General features: G+C 39.3%; 1 protein-coding gene across 1 annotated transcript in view; it reads right to left on the bottom strand.

Moving 5' to 3' along the window:
* FRMPD2 (FERM and PDZ domain containing 2) overlaps positions 1-26,904 on the bottom strand; it is a 98,628-nt gene that overhangs the window by 38,127 nt on the left and 33,597 nt on the right. Inside the window, 8 exon segments of the mRNA XM_036027506.1 lie at positions 10,632-10,748; positions 10,824-10,931; positions 11,540-11,615; positions 11,833-11,843; positions 12,752-12,852; positions 18,707-18,920; positions 21,968-21,976; positions 23,809-23,956. Coding sequence (XP_035883399.1) covers positions 10,632-10,748; positions 10,824-10,931; positions 11,540-11,615; positions 11,833-11,843; positions 12,752-12,852; positions 18,707-18,920; positions 21,968-21,976; positions 23,809-23,956 — 784 coding nt within the window.

Raw genomic sequence — 26,904 nt, 5'->3', positions numbered from 1 at the left:
GTGTCTTTTGATCTAGAGAGATAACTCTTGGTGGGCTGCCAAGGATCTTCAGGATGGTAGATGGTCACCAGAAAGGCAAAACCATGATTATAAGCTTAGAATATTTCACTCCACGCCAGCCCCTATTCTCTGGGAAGAGGAAAGTGAGTTAATAATGATCAATCATGCCTATGTGATAAAGTCACCATAAAAATTTCAGAAGTGTGGAGTTCAGAGAACTTCCACACTGGTAAGCACATACATGTGCCAGGAGGATGGCACATCCAGCTCCATAGGGACAAAAGTTTTTGCTCTCAGGACCCTTCCAGACTTTGTCCCATGCATCTCTTCATCAGGCTATTCACTTGCACCATTTAAAGTATTCTTTGTAATAAATTGGAAACAGCAAGTAAACTATTTGCCTGGGTCTGTGAGAGGCTCTAGGAAATCATAAAATCTGAGAAGGAGGTTGTAGGAACCTCAGTTTGCAGCAAGTAAGTCATAAGTGTGGGTAACTAATTGTGATTGGTGTCTGAAATAGGGGCAGTCTTGTAAGACTGAGTCATTAACCTGTGGGATCTGTTGCTAACTCCAGGCAGTTAACTCCAGAAAGCCCACACATATACATCTGATATCACAAGTGTTGTGAGTGGGATAGTATCTGAGAGTAAAGGAAAGCAGGGAGTTGTCTCTAGATATAGGGCTTCTCCTATGCAGAATCAACTAGAAAGCAGAGGGGGATATAGTCCATAAATGTCAGTTTTGCAAGGCCCAGAGAAAAAGAGGAAAATGTCTAGAGGGGAGAAAGGAGACCGTTCTACCCCATGTCCAAGGAGACAGAGCTGGAGGGTGGTGGCTCTGGGGCTGAAATACATGGCTCTCTATACACCAAAGTCAGCCTTGTCTTCTTCCTCCATAGGGGTTGTCAAGATCCAAGTCACTTAGTTGCAGCTTGAGGACCCAGCAGGGCCAAGAACATGAGATACCTGATTGTCGATGCATTGCCCTTGGCAGCAACCAGTGTTATTACCAATAACAATTGTAATTAATGACTAATGATGGGAACTGTCCTGTCTGGTTTCAGAAGCTGTAACCACCACTCCACATGGCTAAGGCTGAGTGAGTGACCTTTGGACCATAAGCCACTAAGGAGACAAAGCTTATCTGCCTGGCAGGAATGCCACTTCTGCTCTTTTTACTTAACCCTGCCTAGCCCCAGTGCTTGATCGGTTAGCCAATGATGGGTAAGATTCCTTAAGGGAGGAACAATCTAAGACAGGCATGATCATGGGGAGGCCCTAGGGAAGGACTTGGGGGACTACAGCAAAAGGGGGTGATGGACCCTTGCACCTCGGCTTTGACATAGCCTGAGTTCTTATTGTCTGTAAGAAGTCTCCTAATCTCTTGGCTGCCTTACTTCCCCTGCCTGACTTAAGCCTGAAGCAATGACAAAGGGCAGGTTCCCCAGGCAATCAGGCCTAAGAAAAAATACATAAAATTCTATGAAATTTGCTTTGCTTAGAATGCTTTCAATTAAATGATAAGAGTCTGAGCAGGAAATGAGTTCGTTTTCCAAAGTTTTGTAGCCCTTTAGCTAACAGACCCTGACTCAGAATAAGCCCTTGTAGTTCTTTGTATGCTATCCACTGTTTGATCCTTACTGCCTGATGATGGTGATTAATGAGCTTTACCTGTATTCCTGTGCATATTGAAAGCCAATAAAAACCTGTCAAGGCAAGGGTCTGGGCATTCTCCCCTTGAGTGTGGCCATGCCATCCCTTTCCCTCCACAGGACTCAGTAATCCATGTGAATGTATCTCTTCTCATCCATAACAGCATGGACACTGCAGGTCAGTGTCCACAACATGAGAGAGTGTGTGTGGTTTTCAAAGGGTGAAGCAAATAGGGTGACTACATTAAAGAACTAGGAAATACTGGCTGGTGTGATGTGAATCACTTCTGATCATAAGGGGAAATTGTATAATGACCCTGAACTTTGAAGAAGAAATCCATGAGACTGAATTTGCAGGCAGTTTGCCATTAAATTATAGGACCAGGCAACCAAAAAGCAGCAGGGTTCCCAGATAAATGGAGGAAAAGGGGATTTTAACCTTCCCTTATTACCTCCACCACTCCCCAAACCTGCCCAAATAAATATGTAAGCATTATTGTTTGATATGGCAATTGCTGCTCTCCCTCTCATATGTATCTAAGGATGGATACAAGCATCTTTTTTTAAATTTCACTATATCTGTTGGTGTCTGAAATGTCAAGTCTTAAATAAGTAAGACAGCATGCTTGCTATGCAAATTCAGCTTTAAGGACAGTTCGCAGTTTTCTTCCCACCTGACTGCCACAACTAAGCTCCAACTACATAGAATCCTGAAGCAGTCACTTTCTTTTTTTTTTTCTTTTGGCTTTAAAAAAAATTATTGATGTTAGACTACAGTCCTGCATTTTCCCACCACCACTTTCTGCCACTCTATCCACCCCCAACTCTCACCCTCAATCCTACCCCACCTTGGCTATGTCTATGGGTCCTTTACACATGTTCATTTATGAACCTTTCCCTTCCTTCCCACATTATTTCCCTCTCCCTCCCCCTCTGGTTACTGTCAGTTTGTTGTTAATTTCAATGTATCTGGTTATATTTTGCTTGCTTGTTTGTTTTGTTATATTACACTTATAGGTGAGATTATATGGTATTTATCTTTCACTTCCAGGCATCTTACTTCACTTAGCATAATCCTCTCCAGTTCCATCCATGCTGTTGCAAAGGGTAGGAACTCCTTTCTTTCTGCTATGTAGTATTCCATTGTGTAAATGTACCACAGTTTTTTGATCCACTCATTTACTGATGGGCACCTAGACTGCTTCTAGCACTTGGCTATTGTAAATTGTGCTGCTAATAAACACTGAGGTGCATAGGTTCTTTTGAATTGGTGTTTCAGGATTCTTAGGGTATAAACCCAGAGGTGGAAGTGTTGGTTCAAAACACAATTCCATTTTTTAGTTTCTTGAGAAAATTCCATACTGTTTTACACAGAAGCTGAAACATTTTGCACCAAAAGTGTACTGGGGTTCCCTTTTCTGCCCAACTCTGCTAGTGCTTATTGTTTGTTGGTTTGTTCATGATGGCCTCTCTGGCTGGTTTAAAGTGGCAACTCACTGTGGTTTCAATTTGCATCTCTCTGATGGCTAATGATGCTAAGCATCCTTTCATATGTCTCTAGGCCCTCTGTATGTCCTCCTTGGAGAAGAGTCTGTTCAAGTCCTTTGCCCATTTTTTTTAGTTGTGTTGATTGTCTTCCTGGAGTGGAGTTGTGTGAGTTCTTTATATATTTTGGTTATCAAACCCTTGGCCAAGATCTCATTGGCAAATATATTTACTCACAGAGTTGGTTCCCTTTTCACCTTGCTAATGTCTCCTTTTGCCATGCAGAAACTCTTTATTTTGATGAACTCCCATTTGTTTATTCTTTCCTTTATGTCCCTCGGTCTAGGGGACATATCATTGAAAATATTGCTACATAGAATATATGAGATTTTCATGCCTATCTTCTCCTCTAGGACTTTTATAGTTTCAACTTATATTTAAGTCTTTCAGCCATCCTGAGTTTATTTTTGTGTATGGTGTACATTAGTGGCCAAGTTTCTTTCTTTTTTTTTTCCATGTAGCTGTCCAGATCTCCCAACACCATTTGTTATAGAAGGTATTTTTACTCCATTTTATGCTCCTTCCCCATTTGTCAAATATTAATTGAACATGGAGACTTGGGTTTATTTCTGGGCTCTCTATTCCATTCCATTGGTCAATGTATCTGTTCTGATATCTGTATCAGACTGTTTTGATTGCTGTGGACTGGTAATACACTTTGATGTCAGGTATGGTATGGTGATTCCACCTATTTTGCTCTTCTTTCTCAAAATTGCTGCAGCTATTCAGAGTCACTTATGGTTCCATATACATTTTTGAAATGTTTGTTCGATGTTTTTGAAATATGTTGTTGGTATTTTAATAGGGATTGCATCTAATCTATAAATTGCTTTGGATACAATGGACATTTTGATGATGTTAATTCTTCCAATCCATGAACATGGTACATGTTTCCATTTGTTTGTGTCTTCCTTAATTTCTTTCTTCAGTGTTGTGTAGTTGTCTGAGTACAGGTCTTTTACATCCTTGGTTAGGTTTATTCCTAGGTACTTTATTTTTCTTGTTGCTATATCAAATGTGATGTTTTTCCTGATTTCTGTTTCTGATATTTTATTGCTGGCATACAGAAATACCTTTGATGTCTGAATATTGACTCTGTTTCCTGATGTTTTGCCAAATTCACTTATTAGGTCAAATAGTTTTTTGGTGGAGTCTGTAGGATTTTCTATGTACACTACCATGTCATCTGTAAACAATGACAATTTTACTTCCTTCTTTCCAGTTTGCATGCCTTTGATTTCTTCTTCTTGTCTGATTGCTGTGGCTAGGACTTCCAATACTATGTTGAATAGGAGTGGTGAAAGTGAACATCCTTGTCTTGTTCTTTATCTTAGTGGGAAAGATTTTAGATTTTTCCCATTGAGTATGATTTTGGCTGTAGGTCTTTCATATAAGGCCTTTATTATGTTGAGGAATGCTCCTTCTATTCTCACTTCACTGAGTATTTTTACCACAATGGTTGCTACACCTTGTCAAATGCTTTTTCCTCAACTATTGATATGATCATGTGATTTTTGTCTTTCCTTTGTTTATGTGATACATTACATTTGTTGATTTATGAATATTGTACCATCATTGCATCCCTGAGATGAATCCCACGTGATCATGGTGTATGGTCTTTTTAATGTAATGCTGGATGTGGTTTGCCAATATTTTGTTAAGAATTTTAGTGTCTATGTTCATCAGTGATAGTGGCCTGTAGTTTTCTTTCCTTGTTGTGTTGTTATCTGGTTTTGGGATTAGAAAGATGCTGGCTATATAAAAAGGTTTTAGAGTCTTCTATCTTCTTGGATTTTTTGAAAGTCTGTGAAGGATGATGGTTAGGTCTTCCTTAAATGTTTTATAAAATTCTCCTGTGAAACCATCATACCCAGGGATTTTTGTGTGTTTAGGGAGTTTTTGGATTACTGCTTCAATTTCATCAATTGTTATTAGTCTGTTCAGGCTTTCTGCTTCTTCATTGAGTTTTGGAAGATTATATTTTTCTAAAAATTTTTCCATTTCACCTAAGTTTTCAAATTTCTTGGCATAAAGTTCTTCATAGTAATTTCTTACAATCCTTTGTATTTCTGTAGTATCAGTTGTAATCTCTCCTCTTTCATTTCTGATTGTGTTTATTTGGGTCCTCTCCCTTTTTATCTTGATGAATCTGCTTAAAGGCTTCTCCATTTTGTTTATCTTTTCAAGAACAAGCTCCTGGATTCATTGATCCTTAGAATTGTGCTTTTAGTCTCTATATCATTTAATTCTGTTCTGATCTTGGTTATTTCCTTCCTTCTACTTCCTCTGGACTGTCTTTGTTTTTGTTCTTCCAGTTCTTGTAGATGTAGGTTTAGGTTGTTTATTTGAAAATTTTCTGTACTTTGTAGGCAGGCCTGTCACAATGAACTTCCCTCTCAGGACTGCCTTCACTGTGTCCCATAGATTTTAGACTGTTGTCAGTTCATTTTCATTTGTTTCCAGAAATTTTTTATTTATTTCTTGATCTCATTCTTAACCCATTTATTGTTTAATGGCATGCTATTCAATATCCATGAGTTTGGGTGTTTTTGAGTTTTTCCTTGAGTTTGATTTCTAGTTTCAGGCCTTTGTGGTCAGAGAGGATGCTTGATATGATTTCAATTTTCTTGAATTTGTTGAGGCTTGTTTTTTGTCCTATGATGTGGTTTATCTTTGTAACTGTTCCATGTGCATTTGAAAAGAATGTGTATGTTGCTTCTTTGGGATGAAAGGCTCTACATGTATCAGTTAAGTCCATTTGATCCAGGACATTGTTGAATGCTGCAATATCTTTGTTATTTTATTTGGAATATCTATCCATTGTTGACAGTGGTGTGTCAGAATCTCCTACTATAATTGTGTTTCTGTCTATGTCTTTTTGAAGTCCTCCAAGATTTTTCTTATGTATTTGCTGCTTCTATGTTCCGTGCATATATGTTTATAATGTTTATATCTTCTTGTTGGGTTCGTCCCTTGAGTGTTATGAAATATCTTTCTGGGTTCTTTTTATAGCCCTTTTTTTTTTTGAAGTCTATTTTGTCTGATATAAGTATTGCATCCCCAGCAGTTTTTCCTTCCCATTTGCTTGGAATATTTGTTTCCAGCCCTTCACTTTCAGTCTGTGTGAAGCTTTTGCTCTGAGGTGGGTCTTGTAGGCAGCATATGTGTGGGTTATATTTTCTTATCCATCTTTTGACTGGAGCATTTAATCCATTTGCATTTCAGGTTATTATTGAGAGGAACTTACTCATTACAATTTTATTCCCTTTGTACCCTTGTTCCTTTCTCTCTCACTGTTTTTCTTTCTCTTCTTAAAGCAGTCCCTTTAGCATATCTCGCAATGCTTGTTTGGTGGGGGTGTATTCTTTTAGCCTTCTTTTGTCCAGGAAGCTCCTTATTTCACCTTCCATTTTAATTGAGAGCCTTGCTGCATAGAGTATTCTTGGTTGTGGGTCTTTACTTTTCATTACTTGGAATACTTCTTAACAATCCCTTCTGGCTTGTAATATTTCTGTTGAGAAGTCAGCTGCTAGCCTTATTGTGGCTCTCTTGTATGTTACTTCCTATTTCTCCCTTGCTGCCTCTAAGATTCTCTCTTTGTCTTAGAATTTTGCCATTTTAATTAAGATGTGTCTTGAAGTGGGCCTCTTTGGATTCCCCTTGATTGGGACTCTCAGGGCTCCCTGAACTTGTGTGGCTCTCTCCCCAAATTAGGGAATTTTCCATCATTACTTTTTTAAACAGGTTTTCTAGTCCTTGCTTCTTTTTTTCTCCTTCTGGTATCCCTATTAAATGGATATGATTGTGTTTTATGCTGTCCTGCATTTCCCTTAACCCCTCTTCATTGTTTTTTTGGTCTTTTTTTCTTTTTCTTTCTCTTTTTAGGATGTTTTTTTCTACTTTGTCCTCCAGCTTACTGTTTTGATCTTCTGTTTCATCAAGTCTGCTTTTGACTCCTTCTACTGTGTTCTTTAACTTAGAAATTGTATTCTTCATTTCTTCTTGGCCTTTGTTGACCATTTCTATCTCTTTTTATGCTGATATAGTTTGCAGTAATTTCCTCAGGATATCCCTGTAGTTTATGGTAATTCTCACTGAGTTTGTTGAGCTTCTTTATAATCATTGTTTTGAATTCAACATCTGATAGTTATCTTGCCTCTATTTCATTTAGCATTCTTTCTGAGGATTCCTCCTTTCCTTTTGATTGAGGATTGTTTCTTTGTCTTTCCATCATTTGTGGGACTCTTCTTGTTTGCTTCTGTTTCTTAAATTGATTTGTTTTGACTTTCTGACTTCCTCGTATGAACTTCTATGGTGGGAGACCTGTGATATTCAGTGGTGCAGTCTTCTTGATCACCTTAATTTTATATTCTTGGGATGTTCTTTATGACTTTTATTTTAGTTTTCTGGATGTAATTGGGTTTTTATTGTTGTTGGGCCATTCCTTTGTGGGCCCTTCCCCATCGCTAGTTGACTGGGGACACTTCACCCACCACATCCTGTGTGCTGTTGTGCAGGTGCTGCCTGAACAAAATCACAGAGCCCAGGCAACAAACCTACACCTGCAAATATAACTCCTCCCACAAACCCATTATCAATAGCAGATGAACCAGTATTAACAAGGGTGTAAAAAGATTAAGAGTATTCCTGGCTGGCGTAGCTCAGTGGATTGAGCGCGGGCTGGGAACCAAAGTGTCCCAGGTTCGATTCCCAGCCAGGATACATTCCTGGGTTGCAGGCCATAACCCCCAGCAACCGCACATTGATGTTTCTCTCTCTCTCTCTCTCCCTCTCTCTCTCTCTCCCCTCTCCCTCCCCTCTCTAAAAATAAATTAAAAAAATATTAAGAGTATTATAAGAAAGAACAGTGGATAAAAGATGACCTACTGAAAGTGACATGATTTTTGAAAGGGCAGAGGGAAGAGCACTAATAAGATTTGGGAGTTAGAGCAACAGAAGGAGAACAGGTAAAGTTTACCTCATGGATAAGGAAAGGGAATGAAGAGTGTGGAATGAATATGAGAAAGGAAGCATATAATATTACGTTTAAACATAAATTAAAATAGTATAAAGTAAAGTGAGAGAGAGGAAAAAAGAAGAAAAATTTCAACTAATTAATAAAAATACAGGAGCCAAATTATAGAGAAAGATACACTATAGTACTATGAACAACAAATGAGCAAAAATTAATATAACTGGTATGGGAATAAGAGGAAAAAAAGAAACAAAGAAAAGTCTAAGAGATGTTTAGAGGAATGGGATGTGATTTTGTAATGATAGAGGGAGAGGTAATACTAAGAGTAAGTAACAAAAACCAGAATAAGTGAGGAAAATTAAAATTTGGGATGTAAAGCAAAAGAAAAAAAAAGGAGAATAAAAAAGAATAAAATGGCAGGATGAAAGAGGAATAGAAGACAAAGAAAATGGAGAAAAAAACAGGCTGAGATGGAAAAATTAAAATTTAAGATGAAAAGAAAAGTAGGAGAAGGATCCAGTAAAATTTATTTGAAATACAGAATTAGTGAAGCTATAGAGATAACTTTGAATAAAAAATAATGCAACAACAACTACCCTACCCACACCCAACTAGCAAAGTTTGCTAAAGGTGTAGAGAGAACATGGGTATTTTTAGTGCTGGGTAAAAGGATGTGAAATGACCCTTCACAAAGAAATATGTTTTGAGTGTCTGGATGGGGTAGAAATAGTAAGAATGTGAAATGGAAACAAGTTGTAGCTAGAGAGAAAACCAAATTTGAAATGAAAATATTTCAAATAAAGAGGAAGGTAAAATGCACTAAGTGAAAAGAGGGGCAAAATATGTGAGTTGAAATACACTGTAGTATAAAATCTAGTGATATTATGTACAAATTTGCTGGACAAGAAATGAATGTTTTAAAGCTGTGCAGGAAAGAAAATATGGCAAATCGTGAAGACCACCATGGATTTCATCTCAGTAAGCCTCTTGTATTTACCACTGTTTTTTTTTTCTTTCTGGATCTGCCTCTGGGAATGTCAGACATTGACCCTGTCAGACCTTAGGCAGCCTGTTCGGTACTCCCAGTGATCTGCTGTCACTGGCTGTCTCCTTCAATTGTTAATCTGTTCACTCTGCACTCAGCACTCAGGTTTAGGCACTGTAGGTGGGGCTGAATCCCTCTGAGGTGGGGGCTATTATTTCCCCTCAGGCTGCTGCTACTCAGAAGGGAGTGGTCTTCCTGAGCAGAATGGCTGCTGCATAGGGGGGTTGGCTCAGCACTGGATCCCAGCAGCTGCTTTCTCAGTTCTCTCCCCAAAGCCTCCATCCCCAGTCTCTCCTCAAGTCTCTCTAGTCTAATCTGCCCCTCCTTTGACAGTTATCTACTGTCTCTGACTATCTCCTTTGGTTGCTTTTCTGGTCACTAGGACTCATCAGTCAGGCTTAAGTACCAAAGGGCCAGGGCAGCAACACTCCTGGCATTGGGGCTATTGTTTCCCCTCAGGCTACAGCTGCTGGGAGGGGTGTGGTCTGCCTAAGCACAAAGACTGTTGTGGTCTGGGGGATGACTCAGCACTGAAATCCAGGTGGCTACTCTCTCAGTTTTCTCCCCAAAGCCTCTGTCTCCCATCTCTCCCCAGGCATCTCCAGCCCATTCTGGTCCCACCTTTGCCAGAGCCCAAGGTAAATGGCTGCAAATAAAAATTCGTTTGTTGGTTCTTTAAATGGCCCTTGCGTCTCCAGCCATCTGACTCTGGCAGAGAGCAACCCTGCTGCTTTTCACCACTGGTTGTTATCTTTGTACTTTTTGGGCTATGGTGTTCTAGGCTGGGAATCCTAGCTTAGGGTTTAGACCCCAATCTTCTCTGGGGGAACCAACTGGCCACTTAATTATCCCACTGATGCTGCTGCCTGTGGGTGCTCAGCCAGCCCTCTCAAGTTTCCATCTCATTCCTTACCAGACCAGTTGTGTTGAAGCTGGTTCTGTATGTTCAAAGTTATATGTTTCTCTTTGGCTATTGCTCAGTTGTTTGTTCTGGGCGGTTTCTCCATAATTGAGTTGTAGTTGCAGATTGGTCCTAGAAGGAAGTCAGTGTGACTTCCATTCACTCTTCTGACATCTTCCTTCTGTCAGCTCTTTCAATAAGGACTTGGATGATATAAAGAATGTCCTCCTTGTTATATAAAAAAAGTGGGCATAAAAATGTGCAATGGCTGTGCCAACCATGTCTAATGAAGAACTAGAGCCAGCTTCTCCTGTTTGGCAGGACAAGCAACTGTAGAGCCCATTCTACCCTGCAATTATAGAGCTTATTTACTCTGCAGCTTCTTTGAAAGTCACTACCATGAGGATGGTGATGCAAAAGAATTCATGGACTAAAAGATCCAGAACCCTGTGGTGTAAGTGCACCCTGAAAATGAAGAAGGCTCATCAGCTTCTGAAAGCAGGTAAAGACATACCTTTTGACTGAGAAATGATTAATTCTATGTAGTAAGGAGAATTCTGAATCATTCTAACAGCCATGTCCAATGTGAAGCCCTCCAGACTGATGTGATTCAAGGCTAGTATCTGCCCTTCTGGAAAAATAAAATGTCTCAGTAATACCATCAAGGAAATTAAAGCTGTATCTCAGGCGATTTAAAAAGGCATACCTGATTTGATCTTTTTAGCCTTTTCAGCTGGTCCTCCAGGTATAATTGAGGATATAAAGATGCCAGGGTCAACTTTGCCTACATCTTCTCCCTCCTTAATGACAAAACCTGCAATCCAATAATATTTCAAAAGATGATACTTAATGATTTTGTAAGTCAGACAGTTTAGGTTATTTGCTTAAAATCATACAACTACCAGGTGGCATCACTGATATTTGTACATAGGTCTTCTGACCTTTAAACAGGCTCTTTCCACTATGCCAAGACTCATGGAGAAGAGTGCTTTGTACCATATTAGTAAGCACAGCTGAAGCTAGGAACATGGCCCATCAATGTGCACTGAATTTGCTCCAACATATAACCAGAAATAGGAAAGAGATGATTGTCTACTCAGTGTCTTTTTTTCTTACATGGTTTTAAGAGTCTGTGGCAAATAGTAAGAGGTTAAAAATGAGGACTATTTTTTTTCATAACTAAGAATCTAAATATACCAGAAAAGTATGTTACATGATACTGGGGGAGTCCTTTTCTCATGTACTCAGATTCTCACTATATGTACCCCAAAACCTCATCAGATCTAAAAGGAAAACTTTTACCCAAAAAAGAAAAATTGGGAGAGGTAGAAAGAGGAGTAGAAAAATCAAAAAGGAAGCTGGCACACACTGCTGTCTACCCGAAGGGAGAGACTGGTTCTCATCTACCACAATCCCTCTTACCAAAACCATAACATGGATCTCGGTTCAGTGTCACATGCATGATTTCTTGATCCATTTCAGCTGTGAAACTCATTCTCTTATTTTGTGACCCTAGAAATCAAAACACAGCCTCACATTGTGATTTCCCTTCAAATTACCTGAGCTCTAACACAACAGGGGTGAACATGTGCTCAGGCAGGCATTCATGTGCATACACACAATACTGAGAATGGATAACTGAACACAGTTCTGATAAGCTCACTCTCAGTCAGTGTTGGCTCAGCAGGAGCAGAGGCAAAGGTAGCAGGGGTCACATTATTGTTTTCTGTATGACTTATTATAGCACTCTTTTTTTCTGTATTGGGCTTGGGACAAGAGAGAATTTGAGCAGAGATGTACTTCATGTGAGTAAAAACTAAAACTATAATTAGAGCAGAGATGGGACACCAAAGCCTTTCCCTTCTAGGCCTCTAATCAAGGGGTGATATGGTCCCACAGCCCAGTGCAGGTGCCCTGTAGGGCTTCCCCCAACTTGGGTCTTAGAGGAAACCCAAAGCAGAGCCACAAGGGTTTTCTAGGCAAGCTGGAGCCCTGGAGCAGGCACTCTAATGCCTTACAGGAACTCATGGAAAAATTACCAAATGGTGACCCACCACCCATTGCTCTCCCCACTCTCCTTTCCCCAGGAACCATGGTGAAACCTGGCAGAGATTTCATGGTAAAGAGGTGCTGGTAGCATTCCAGATACAATGCCCAGGTTTGATGCTCATTAACTATAAGCATTTTTCTAGTTCTGGAATCTCTTTTTATACAGCCCTTTAGGGACTGGTCCAGAAGATTATGACAGAGGGCAATGATGTTGACCCTGTATATGTTTTCTGGTAAATACTGGGAGATCACATTCTGGCTTGCAAGAAGAGTTGTAACTAAAATGGATGATATGTTTTTCTAACCACACTGCTCCACAGCAGGTAGTCCTTGTGCTTGACCTAAGTGCTGGGAATCTTCGCCAACACTAGCACATTTTAAGTCCATATACCAAACCACAGCCAATGGTGGACTGCAAGTGCTCTTCCTGACCAAAATTAGTTTTGAAAATAATTTTTAAAAACAAAACAATTATAAACATCACTGGGGAAGCAAATTGAAGTGGTAGAAAAGATTTAAAGCAAGCATCATGTGTAAGATTTCCTTTACCCCAAACCTGGTCCATAACCTAACCCACTGACTGGCTCATCCCTGTGCACACACTCTGGGTAGGCAGCCCAGGAAGAGGGTCAAAAGTCATTGGTTTCTGGATCAAACAGATGTTCTTTTGTTGCTCCCAGCCAGTGCTGGTACTACAGGGGAAGATGGTAAGATGAAATAAGACGTCCCCAGGAGGCAACTTCTTGGAATCTGAGTACAGATTGTGACCTGGAGAGGACAGCAGATCTGTAGACAGACCTATGAATGGCTGATCTGATTGTGAATAATGCACCAGAAGGAATGTCTTTAAGGTCTTCCTTTCTTAGATGGGACCTTAAAGTCACTCAGGTCTCCTATGAACCTTCCACTATCTCTTGTTTAGATTGGATATGTGGCCCTTCAAAACCTCCATTTCCTTGACCATTAAATAGGTAGCATGTTCCTATTCCCCAGGCTTATGATGGCTCAAAAATGAATGAAGCAGAATGTGTAAAATGTGAATCTTTTAGGCAGTTCTGATTTTTGTTGTTTGGTTTTGTTTTTGGCTGAACAGCACATGCTCTAACACCTTGACCTATGATATGCCCCTGAGGGCTCCACACAGAACTTATCTATTTGATCCTTATAGGTCAGGAGTGCCAAACTCATTTTCGCTAGGGGCCACATCAGCCTCATGGTTGCCTTCAAAGGGCCAAATGTAATTTTAGTACTGTATAAATGTAACTACTCCTTAATAGTTCGGCAAAAGCTCAGCACTGCTGCTGGGTAGAAACAAGGTGCTGGGTTGGATAAAAGAAGGTGAAGGGCCAGATTTGGCCTGTGGGCCTTGTGTTTGCCACCTGTGTTATAGGCATTTCAATTGTCTGTCCCCTGCTCATAACAATCTGAAAACAAAAACCTTTCGTGTAGGCATTCAAATGAACTTGGCTGAGCCAGAATTCTAGTGAAAAAGAAAAAAAGAATATTCAAGGCCCTAAGAGAATAATAAATTAAGTAGAAACCCTGCTCCACCCTAGAGATCAGCTCTGCATAAGATAAACATTTGGGGATGAGGAAAGTGGAGAATGAAAAGAAAGAATAGATGAAAAGCCATGGGTGCTCAAAGCCATAGAAAAAGCTATGTAATCTGGGCCACACATGCAATTCTATTGTTTAAAAAAAATAAGGACCAACAGATGCTGCCAATCACTAAAAGACAAACACTGCATGATTCCACTCATATGAAGTGCCTAAAGTCATCAAATTCTTAGAGAGAGAAAGCATAAGGGTTGTTTCCAGGGGCTCAGGAACAGGGAAGTGAGAGTTGTTGTTTAATGGGTATAGTTTTGGTTTTGCTAGATAGAAAGAATTCTAGAGATTGGTTACACAACAATGTAAATATACTTAACAGAAATAAATCGTAAATTTAAAAATGGTTAAGATGGCTGCTTATTTGAAAAGATAAATTGACAAACCTCTGGATAGACAATAAAGAAAAAAGAGAAAAGACTCACATAAACAAACTCAGAAATGAAAGAGCCCTGACTGGTGTGGTTCAGTTGTTGGGAAATGATCCAAAAAGCAAAAGGTCACCAGCTCAATTCCTAGTTTGATTCAAGGCACACACCTAGGTTGTGAGTTTGGCCCTCGTTGGGGTTCACACAGAAGGCAATTGATGAATGTTTCTCTCTCAGTCATTGATATTCCTGTCTCTCTCTTTCTCCTTCCCTTACTATAAATAAATAAATAAATAAATAAATAAATAAAATGAAATTACAACAGACACAACAGAAATATGAAGGATCATATAAGAATACTACAGAATACTATGTGCCACCAAATACAATAACCTCGAAAGAATGGACATGCCTTTAGAAATACATAACCTTCCTAGACTGAATCATAAAGAAATGGAAAATGTAAATAGACAAATCAACTACAAGGAAATTGAAACAATCATCAAAAACCTCCCAAAAAGAAAAAGCCTAGGACCAGATGGCTTCACTAGTAAATTTTACCAAGCATTCAAAGAAGATTTAATACCCATCTTTCTCATTCTTCAAAAAAAACCTGAAGAGGCAGTACTTCCTAATACATTTTACGAAACTAAGATCTGATACAAAAGTCTCTCAAAGATAACAAAAAAGAAAAAGAAAAAAAGAAAGAAAACCACAGGCCCGAATCTCTGATGAATACAGATGCAAAAATCCTAAACAAAATACTAGCAAATCAAATACAATACATTAAAAGGATAATACACCACAATCAATTGGGTTTCATTCCAGGATGGTCCAACATAAGCAAATTGATCAATGTGATACACAACATTAACAAAGTGAAGGATAAAAGTCACATGATGATATCAATAGATATGGAAAAAGCATCTGACAAGCTACAATATTTATGATTAAAACACCCAATAAAATTGGTATAGAATAAAGGCCGTATATGAAAAGCCCTCACCTAATATTATACTCAATGCTAAAAAACTGAAAGCTTTTCCTCTAAGATCAGGAACAAGGCAAGAATGCCCACTCTAACCAATGTCATTCAACATAGTACTGGAAGTCCTAGCCAGAGTGATCAGGAAAAAAAAAAAAAGAAATAAAAGGCATCAATACTGAAAATGAAAAATAAAATTGTCACATTTTTCAGGCAACATAATTCTAGAAAACCCTAACAATTCCACCAAAAAATGGTTAGAAACAATAGGCGGTTCCAGCCAAGACGGAGGCATAGGCAGAAAAGCTTCACTTCCTTGCACAACCAAAAGAAGGATAACAACCAATTTAAAAACAAAAGATTTAAATATAAGCCATGATACAATTAAAATCCTAGAGGAGAACATAGGCAGGAAAATCTCAGATATTTCACACAGCAATATTTTCACTGATATGTCCCCTAGAACAAGGGACATAAAGGAAAGAATAAACAAATGGGATTTCATCAATATAAGAAGCTTCTGCATGGCTAAAGAAAACAGTATTAAAATAAAAAGAGAACCCACTGTATGGGAAAACATATTTCCCAATGATACCTCAGACAAGGATTTAATCTTCAAAATATATAAGGAATTCACACTACTCCACTCTAAGAAGACAAACAACCCAATTAACAAATAGACAAAGGACTTGAACAGACACTTCTCCAAGGAGGACATACAGAGGATCCAGAGACACATGAAAAGATGCTCAGTATTGTTAGCTATCAGAGAGATGCAAATTAAAACCACAGTGAGATACCACTTCTCACCATTCAGAATGGCTATCAGAAACAAAGCAACAAACAACGAGTGTTGGAGAGGTTGTGGAGGAAAGGGAACCCTAGTGAACTGTTGGTGGGACTGCAAACTGGTACAACCACTATGGAAAACAGTATGGAATTTTCTCAGAAAATTAAAAATGGATCTGCCTTTTGACCCAGCAATTCCACTGCTAGGATTATATCCTAAGAACCCTGAAACACCAATCCAGAAGAACCTATGTACCCCAATGTATATAGCAGCACAATTTACAATAGTCAAGTATTGGAAGCAACCTAGATTCCCATCAGTAAATGAATGGATCAAAAAACTATGGTACATTTACACAATGGAATTCTATGCAGCAGAAAGAAAGAAGGAGCTCCTATCCTTTTCAACAGCATGGATGGAACTGGAAAGCATTATGCTAAGCAAAATAAGGCAAGCAGTGAAAGACAAACACCATATGATCTCACCTTTAACAGGAACGTAAGGAACAAAGAAACAAGCAAAATATAACCAAAGACACTGAAATAGAGAGTAGGCTGACAGTGTTCACAGGAGAGGGGGTTGGGGAATTTCAGGGGAAAAGGGGAAGGGTTTACAGGAACAGGTATAAAGGACACATGGACAAAAACTAAGGGCAGGTAGAAATGGGAGAGAGGTGTTGAGGGCTGGATGGGTGGGCTGGATGGGAGCAAAAGATAGAAAATTGTACTTGAACAACAATTAACATAAAATTTAAAAATCCTATGAAATCTACTGTGCTCCAACCCTCAATTTAAATGATAAGGGTCCAAGCATGAAATGAGTTTGTTTCCCCAGAGTTTTGTGGCCCTTTAGCTATCTGACTCTGACTCTAAATAAACCTTCAGAGTTCTTTGAATGTTATCTATTGTTTGATCATTACTGCCTGGCAATTATTGATGAGCTTCATGTATATACCCTGTATTCCTATGCAAATTAAACCCAGTAAAAGCCCATTGAGGAACAGGCTCCTGCCCCTTCTCTTTTGAGAGATTGGCCACCTTTCCTCCCCAAGCGCATCATGTCTTGGTAGACTTATTCTCATCCATTGTGGCTGAGGGATGGGGGTGCCTGCAGGCAGAACTCCCCCCTGCCCTGCACCATAACCTTGAGCCAGTCAGAGCTTCTTTAGGCTTTTAAAGTGCTATAAAGTACCACTACTTTGAATAACAGATTAAAGTTAGTCACAAATTCTTGGACATTCCTACATCAACAGGTGGAGTCCATTTCTACTACTCTTAAATCTGTGTTGATCTGAGACTACTTGACAAAAAGAGTATGTCAGAAGTGATGCTGTGGCAGCTCCAGGCCCAGCCTTTAAATAGACTGGCAGCCTTACCTTGGGCCCCTGGAGCCCTGATCTGCCATGTGGAAGCCCGACTACCTTGCTGGAGGCACCATGTGGAGAGGTCCTGAGACCGCACAGGAGTGAGAAAGCCCAGCTGGGCTCACAGTCCTAGTCATCCCCACAATAGGGCCAGGCACATAAGCACAGCTGTCCTGAAACCTGTAGACCAGTTCTGCTGACTCCAGTCAACACCACGTGAAGCAAAAGATTCAACCAACTAAGCCATGCTTGAATTTCTAATTCAGAAAACTGTGAAATAGAGTAACAAAATGGTGGTTGTTTTCAGCCACTGTGTTTTGGAGTGGTTTATTACACAGCAACAGATACAGTTCACTTCATCATTATTGATTCAGTTTGCAGTGCATAGTGATACATATTTGTACTTATCAAATTTGGTGCAGTAATTTTTAAGACTTTAAGATGTCAAAGTTCAGCCCTGGCTGGTGTGGCTCAGTGGATTGAGTATGAGCTGCAAACCAAAGGGTCGCCAGTTCCATTCCCAGTCAGGGCACATGCCTTGGTTGCTGGCCGGGTCCCCAGGACAGGGTGTGTGAGAAACTACCACACATTGATATTTCTCTTCCTCTCTCTCCTTCTCTTCCCCTCTCTCTAAAAATGAATAAATAAAAATCATAAAAAAAAAAGATGTCAAAGTCCAGATGAATTGTCCATACCTGCTTGCTGAAACAGGTGTATAACTCATCCAAAAAAAATAAAAAAACAAAAAAACAAAAAAAACACAACTCCTTCAGCAAACTTCATCAGTCAGGTGCTGCCTGTGAATTTGTGCTATTTATATAGCTTGCCATGTAAGTGTAATCCAGTTTCTAGGCTATTTCTGAATCATTGTGTTACAATGTCAAGTTGTGTTTGTAAACTCATTATTTTCATTTGCAAATTAAATTACAAATGATCCATCAACAGAGAAAGTAGCATAGTGTAAAGGTTAGGAGTAAAGCACTCCAGGGTCAGCTGTGTGGGCTTGAATCCCAAACTCTGTTTCTCTCCCTTTAGAACTGGTAAAACAATAGGTTTTAAGAGATTGTGGGGGTTAGTTGATGTATACACATACTTAGAACAGTACTTAGCTCATGATTAGACCAAATAGGGTTATAGCAACCTATATACTTTGTCCTCTTCAATTTCATATTGTCACCTAATTCTTTCTTCACTAAAAGGTAGAAAAACATAGTAGGGAGATGGAATATCTCCCTTCTTTTGTTTAGCAGAGACTTTTCCCATAGTCAACCTTCAGGAAATCTCTGCAGAATTAGTTGCTAGTTACCCAATGAATATATACTTCCCTTAGATATCTGACACCCTTTAAACAATTTCTCTAGGAATAGATTGCTCTGAAGCACCAGGTACATGGTGGTTTGGGTCCAAAGAAAGTATGTGCCAAGACCACCTGCTTTCGATTTCTAGTGCTCCTGTCTCCCTGCAGGTGTCCATAGTGACATTTTCCAGGGATGTGCACAGCAGTCCTCCTGCAGGGTCTTCCAGCCTGGGCATGAACAATGCACTTTCTGAGCATGACATTGTCTGAATCCAAGTGAGAGGCTTGGACTGGGCCAGGTGTGCAAGACACAAATTGGCCATTTGCACACACTTACCATAGTCTGAAATTTGAGAGAAAAATATAAAAATAAACACAAGAATGGTATTGGCTCTACTGCTCACTCTTGTGGCAACAACACATCCCAGGCCCCATACTGTGTTCATTCTTTTCTTTTCCTGATCTTTTTCTTCATTTTCTCATATGAACCTGCTCTTGTGATGGGCACTGAGACTGCCAAGTCTCCCTAATTAGCACTTACTAATGAGAGAAATGTCAAAGACATAAGAAGGAAGAAACGAGATGCTCGCCCTCCTACTATAGCTGACAGGTCTGATCCAAGGTTGTGATGTGTGTGAACCCAACAAAATCCACAGCAACATCACCATGCCATCAGAGCCCTCTATAACATTAACTGCCACCATCTGTTCTGCTTGCTGCCTTCACAAAACTGTCCTCATAAATGTAACAAATGGGTCTTCAAATTACCTGGGTTCCCAAATTAGGCTTTGTCCTGTGAAATATAGTCCTCAACCTCAATACAGTTTTATTCCCTGGTAATAATATTTAAATTAAAATCAAATTTTCTGAAATATGAATATATATCAGATGTGTTGAGTCCAGCTTCGACACTCCATTCATGTAGAAAGATGTAATAAATGATTCTAATGAAGTCCCTAACTTGAGACCATGAATGTGAGTCACTATTCATATCATTCATAAGAAATTGAGACTTGGTACATAGATCCTGTAAATTAACTATGCTTTTATAAAGCCCAGTTTGTATTTTGAGAAAATGAGAACAATGAGTATGTTCTGGTCAACTTCTCCCTGCTAAAACCGTGAAGGAAAGAGTGCTCAGGCACATAGGGCTTGTGTGGCTCCGGCTTTGTGTGTGTGTGTGAAGCCCAGAGCAGTGCTGTGGCTGTCGGCACTGTTGCCTCAAGCAGACTCCCCACCTTCCCTACAGTGGTGCCTGGTCCATTGTTAGGGCTTTGCCCACTGAAACAGGTAACTTTAAAAATACTTTTCAAGAACTTTCTGTATCTATGAGGCATTCAGTATCATGACTCACATACAGTGAACAAGAAAGAATGGAAGAATATGAACAGTTTAAAATGACCTGCAGCTTTTGCGAAAATTGCATATTATCTTACTCCAGAGCTTGGATCTATTCAGACACATAGCAACAGCAATGGTATCCTCAACACCAACAACTCATACACAAGGTCTGTCCGGAAAAATTCTAGCCTTTTTAATATAATGAGAATAGTCTGCACAACATCAGTGTAACCTGGCAGCCAAGGAGAGTGGATTGGATTGCACATGCATGAACAATGATAACTTGATTGTACTAGTCAGTGGGGGCAGTAGACGCCATTGAGTGACCACATGTACTGTGTGACCATCACATTCAAAATGACTGAGCAAGTACAGCAATGAATCTACATCAAATTTTGTGTTAAGCTTGAATATTCTTCCACAGAAACTATTCCGATGATTCAGAAGTCCGCAGTTATGGGCAACTGCGTCTTGGCAGCTTCACCACAACAATGCACTTGCTCATGTGTCACATCTCATACAGACCTTTTTGGCAAAACATCAAATCATCCAGGTGACTCAGCCCCCCTACAGCCCCAGTTTGGTGCCCTGTGACTTTTTACTTTTCCCCAAACTAAAATCACCTTTGAAAGGGCACAGATATCATACCTTCAATGAGATATAGCAAAATATGATGGGGCAGCTGATGGCAATTGGAAGAACTGTGTAAGGTCCCAAGGTGCCTATTTTGAAGGGGACTGATGTGTTGTTGTCCTATGTCCAGTGTTTCTGTATCTAGTATCTTCTTCAGTAAATGTCTCTATTTTTCATAGTACATGGCTGGATCTTTCCTGGATAGACCTGTATGCTAAATGCTTATGATATGCCACGAATGGTGGTAAGCCTGTTATCTGCAATTTATTGTTCCATCCTCACAATAACCCTGTGGAGTAGGTATTATTATTCCTACTTTATAGATGAGGAAAAAATGAGGCTAAGAGAGAATTAAAATTTTCCTCAAGGTCTCTGGATTGGTAAGTGGTAGAGCAGAACTCACAGTCAAGTCAGCTGACCTCACAGTCCACACCAGAAAATCGATATGCCAAGAATGCAGAGACTAAATCAGCAAGGAGATTCATCTAAGGCATGACTAGCCTAGCATTCTGACTGCTAGGCCCAAAGAGACTGTCAGCTTAGGCTTACTCATGGTGGATAATAATACCCACAGGGACACTGTAGGGAAAGATGGTGGTGGCAGGGTCTCAGCTCAGAGAGGTTTAGTGGGTTGAAAGGAAGCCTTGACACAGAGATTGAGGGTAAAGGAAGGAGGGGCTGTCCCCTAAGGGAGAGACTAATGGAAGATTTCAGAGAAGATCCCCAGTGGGCTCTGGGCAGGGTTGTCCCCAGCAAGAAGCCTAAGAGAATCAGGGCACTGGGAAGGACAAATACTACACAGTGAGTTCAAGGAAGGAGAACACAGATGTCATGCAACTAGCATCAGATAACTGGCACAAAGTCAAGGCTGGTGGTGCTGGTGGGGAGTGTGCTATTATTATTAGGCCCTAGCTTAGTGGAGTTTGATTGGCTAGACAAGCAGTAAAGGAAGAATTGACTACTAAGGTAGGAAAGCCAAGAGCTGAGAACCTTTTAATAATATAAGGAAGTCTTGCCAAGAATGTTCCAAAGCTACCAACCAGCTTGCCGAGGAGAATGAATGGTTTCTGTCCACTGGCCATGGGTGACTCAGAGAATAACTGTGGCACCAGGAAAGCACCAGGAAATGTCTCAGTTGGTTTGGATGACAAGCTCCATAGTCTAGGTTAGTTACAGTGTTTCAAGAGCACGAGAGCCACCAAAGCCAGGGGCCATGGAGAAAATGTGAAGGGAATCAGGACCAGATCCTGGGAAGCCCACTAAAGATGTGCAGAGTCCTACAGCCACAGCTGCAGGAGCAACAGCATCCCAGCAGCCCCGCCACCCATCTGAAAGGGGCTGACTGAGCCTGCCTGATTTAGTCCTAAAATTGGGCACTTGTGAAAACATGGTGATTGTTCTCTCTCCCCAGAGCACCAAATATAACTAACTAAAAAGTAATATGCTCATTGACACAATTCACTGAAGAATGACTAAGAAACATTTGGAAAATGTTGAGCTTATAAACAATCAAAAAAAATGCCAAATGAGACATCATTTTACCTATCAAACAGGCAAAGATAGACATGATACTATCTATTCTGGCAAGGTTGCAGTGAAATGGGCAAAACAATACTGGGCATGGGAACTGGGGAAAACAGCAAGGACCTTAAAAATACCACAGCCTTTGTACACAATAATTACAATTCCAAGACTTAGCTTAAAGATATTCCAAGATACAGAAAAATTTTCTTTCAATGATGTTTATTGCAATATAGCTTAGAGTATTAAAGAATGAAAAGCAACTTAAAATCAAAACAGGAAAATGATTAAGCAAATGATTGTACTTCCACATTAATCATCCATTAATTCAAAAAAATAACCAACCCTGAACGAAATACCTCCCACTTGACACACCTGTGCTCCATGCTGGAGCTGTGAAGGCAGTGGGATACTGCCCCTGCCCTGCAGACTGGAGGCAGGCAGAGCCACAGATGCAAGGGGCAAAGAAAACAGTTGAAAAGATGGAGCCTGCACTAAAGAGCGTATGCACTTGGGAGGGAAAGAGAGGAGTAGTGAATCAAGAGAACTTTAGAAAAGGCTGTCCTTGAACTCATTATTAAAGAATAGGGTTTATCTTGGTGGTCTGAGTCTGGGAGAGGGCAGCCACAACTTTGTGGGCAGAGGCCATGCTAACCACAAAGGCCCTAGACCTGATACATCCTGTGTGTTCAGCAGTCTGCCAGCGAGCAAGCAGTGTTGCTAGAAGCAGAGTGAAGGGGTCATAGCAAGACTAAGTCAGGGCTGGGCCAAATGGCATGAGTCTGACATGCTATCCTATGAAGTATGGGCTTGTACTTACAGATAGCAGAGAGCCACTGACAAATTTTCAGTGTGGAAAAACATGATTGGATTGGTCCTTTTGCCACTTTGAAGGCTGAGAGTAAGATGTCTTTGGGAGCACATGACTCCCAGAATTTGGTGACAGGTGAAGTGAGGAGAAAGGGTCCAAACCCTCCCAAGGTAGAGGAATTTGTGTGGGAGGATGAGGTCAACTTCAGATACATTGAGTGTGAGGAGTCTGTGGGGCCATCAGAGGAAGACAGCACATTCTTGCCTGGATGCATCAAAAACAGTGTATGTAGAGAGTTTCTAATATGAAAAAAATATTTTAAAAGACAAAGAAAAATTGTTTAATGTTTCTAAAGAAAACATACAAATGTCTAAGAGGTACATGAAAAGATGTTCAACATCACTAATCATTAGAGAAATGCACAGTAAAACCACAATGAGGTATCACCTCACATCTGTTAGAATGGCTATCATAACAAAAGGCAAAAGATAAGAACTAGTGAAGATAGGGACAAAAGGGAGCCCTTGCCCTGGGGGAGGTGTAATTTGGTACAGTTACTATGGAAAAGAGTATGGAGGTTCCTCAAAAAATTAAAAATAGAACTACCATATGACTCAGCAATTTTACTTCTGGGTATGAACTTGAAGGAAGTGAAAAGAAGCTGTTAAAGAAATCTCTACACTCCCATGTTCACTGCAGCATTATTCACAATATCCAAGATATAGAAACAAACTAAGTTTCCATCAACAGATGAATGGAAAAAGAAAATGTGGTTACATATATAATGGAATATTATTCAGCCATTAAAAAGAAGGAAATCCTGCTTTTTGCAATAAGAAATGATGATTAGAGATCAACAGGAAATGTGATAAACCCATCACCCAAAGCCAAATCTCTGAAGACGGAAAACATAGTGTCTACTCACCAGTTGCAACTCAGGGAGCATTCATTTGAGCATTACAGCCACATTGGGCAGAGCACAGGCTCAGTAAACATTTACAGATCTTGGTAGAATCAGTGACAAATGTGTGCTTTTCTCCAGTGATGCTATTTGTGATGGTGAACTTCTTTTGCTGAAGGAAGCAAACACAGACATTAATCTATAAAGAACAACTGTCCAGAAAGTAATCAAATACTGGGCCAGTAAAATGTCAACGTTCTAGGCATAAGAAGTATACCGCACATGTTGTGTGACCATGGCTCAATAATTTTTGTCTGACTAAGGAAAACCCCTCTTTTTATTTTTCCTTCATTCATAAATTGGACATTTGCTTATTGGGTGATTTCTATCCACCAAGGTATGCTAGGTGAATAGAAGATAAATTGAGACAGGTACATGTACACTTGACCCTGAGCAAAGAGTGAACATAATCCTCAGTGTACATTTTGAAGGCTATTAAATATAAAAATAGTTTTCACTGTACAAATTCCCAGAAGTTGCAGGCAAAATCTCAACTAGTGGGCTTATAGAAAAGATAAAAGCACTGTATATATTTTCATATTTCTTACAATTATGAGCCCAGCTCTGTTCTAACTGTTCTCTGGGTATTAATTTATTTCCCCCTGAAAGCTCCAGAATGAGGGAAGTTCTAATATTATCCTTATTCTACTGATTAGGTAACAGACCACCAGTTCTGAAAATGTAGCAGGAGTTGAGGTTACATAACCACAAAACACTTCCCCCATATTTATACCCTCATGGCCCACATACAATGTGAGTGATAATATTTGTACAGCTCCTTGAGATAAACTGGAGAGGATTATCTGTATGGGTTTATCTCTATGGAGCTTTCTGGGCAAATTTCATAACTTTTTATAATATATAATTCTAAGAAGACTAATAAAATACAAAGTAATAGAGATTACATGAATTATAAATTTATATATGATGTCCAAATAAAATCTATATACTTGCTTTTCTAGATATTTCTATAATAACCTTGAGTTGCTCCTATGAAGATAACTTAGTAAATATAAGGTTTTTTGCTTGAAAGGGCTCTCTGAAACTCCTGATCCTCTTTAATGTTGGTTCTTTTTAATCAATGATGGTCACCTTTTCTAAGAAACCTCATTCACACAAGTCAGATATTAACGAAAGGCAGATTCATCACATTTTCTCCCAGAAATTCCTTTTTATCATTAATCTAATTTTAGATAATTTGAGCATTCTCTAAATATTCTTTTTTATTAATAAATATAATGTTGAACATTACTGTGCTAATAAATAGATTTTGAATCCAATTGAACTCTACTATATCTACAATTTTTAATAATGTATTTTCTCAAACATTGATAGATGCTGTCCTACTAGCCTTAATAATTTTTCCTTATATTCAAATTATAATAATGCCTAAACTCTCATAGTGAATCATTTTATTCACACTTTACTGAAGTTGAATATTTGCCTGGAATTTATCTACCTTGTCAGTACATTATTGATATGCTTTCATGGAATCCTGATAAGTTTATACAAGTTCACTCAGGTGTTAAAAATTTTTAGATAAGTCAGGTGCATCCAGACAAACAAATATGACCCAAATGAAAGAACAGATCAAAGTTCCAGAAAAAATACAACTGATTTTAAGCGATGAAGAAATAGCCAACCTATCAGATGCAGAGTTGAAAACACTGGTACTCAGGAAGCTCACAGAAATGGTTGAATATGGTCACAAAGTAGAGGGAAAAGGGAAGGCTATGAAAAGTGAAATGAAGGAAAGTGTACAGGGATCAACAGTGAAAGGAAGGAAACTGAGACTCAAATCAACATTTTAGACCAGAAAGAAGAAATAAACATTCAGCCAGAACATCATGAAGAAACAAGAATTAAAAAAAAAAAAATGAGGAGAGCCTTAGGAACTTCTGGAACAACTTTTAACGTTCCAACATCTGAATCATAGGGGTGCCAGATGGAGAACAGGAAGACCAAGAAATTGAAAACTTATTTGAAAACACAATGAAGGAAAACTTCCCTAATCTGGCAAAGGAAATAGACTTCCAGGAAATCCAGGAAGCCCAGAGAGTCCCAAAGAAGTTGGACCCAAGGAAGTACATACCAAGGCACATCATAATTACATTACCCAAGATTAAAGATAAGGGGAGAATCTTCAAAACAGGCAAGAGAGAAGAAGACAGTTACCTACAAAGGAGTTCCCATAAGACTATCAGCCAATTTCTCAAAAGAAACTTTTCAGGCAAGAAGGGGCTGGAAAGAAGTATTAAAAGTCATGAAAGGCAAGGACCTACATCCTAGGTTACTCTCTCCAGCAAAGCTATCATTTAGAATGGGAGGGCAGATAAAGTGCTTCCCAGATAAGGTCAAGTTAAAGGAGTTCATCATCGTTAAGCCCTTATTATATGAAATGGTAAAGGGACTTATCTAAGAAAAAGAAGATAAAAAAATATGAACAGTAAAATGACAACAAACAACTATCAATGACTGAACCTAAAAAAAAAAACAAGCTAAGCAAACAACTAGAACAGAAACAGATTCACAGAAACAGAGATTATGTGGAGGGTTATCAGCAGGGAAGGGGTGGGGAAGAATGGGAAAAAAGGTACAGGGAAGAAGCATAAATGATAGCTACAAAATAGACGGGAGGTTAAGAATAATATGGGAAATGGAGAAGACAAAGAACTTATATGTATGAACTATGGACATGAACTAAGGCTGGGGAATGATGGTGGGGGTGGAGTACAGGGCAGAAGGAAATAAAGGAGAAAAAAGTGGGACAATTGTAATAGCATAATTAATAAAATATATATATAAAAGAAAAAAATAGATAAGTCAATTTTACAAATGTAATTGCTATTCTATAACAAATCTGAAAAGAGAAAATCATTCTTACATACACATGCACACACGCACCTCAATCTTTCAGCTCATAAACTCTCAACAAAAGTTTCCTTTTGGATATCAGTGCTCTGTCTAGGTATTAAACACCCAAAAGAATGAAATTCTGATAGCATTTCTTGGCATAAAGCTGAAAACAGTCTTGAGTGTATGGTATGGATTTTTTCCATC

The sequence above is a fragment of the Phyllostomus discolor genome, chromosome 5, assembly GCF_004126475.2.
Source record: "Phyllostomus discolor isolate MPI-MPIP mPhyDis1 chromosome 5, mPhyDis1.pri.v3, whole genome shotgun sequence".
Lineage (NCBI taxonomy): Eukaryota > Metazoa > Chordata > Mammalia > Chiroptera > Phyllostomidae > Phyllostomus > Phyllostomus discolor.
Note: the sequence above shows the minus strand (reverse complement) of the source record. Positions and strands in the feature narration are given on the sequence as shown.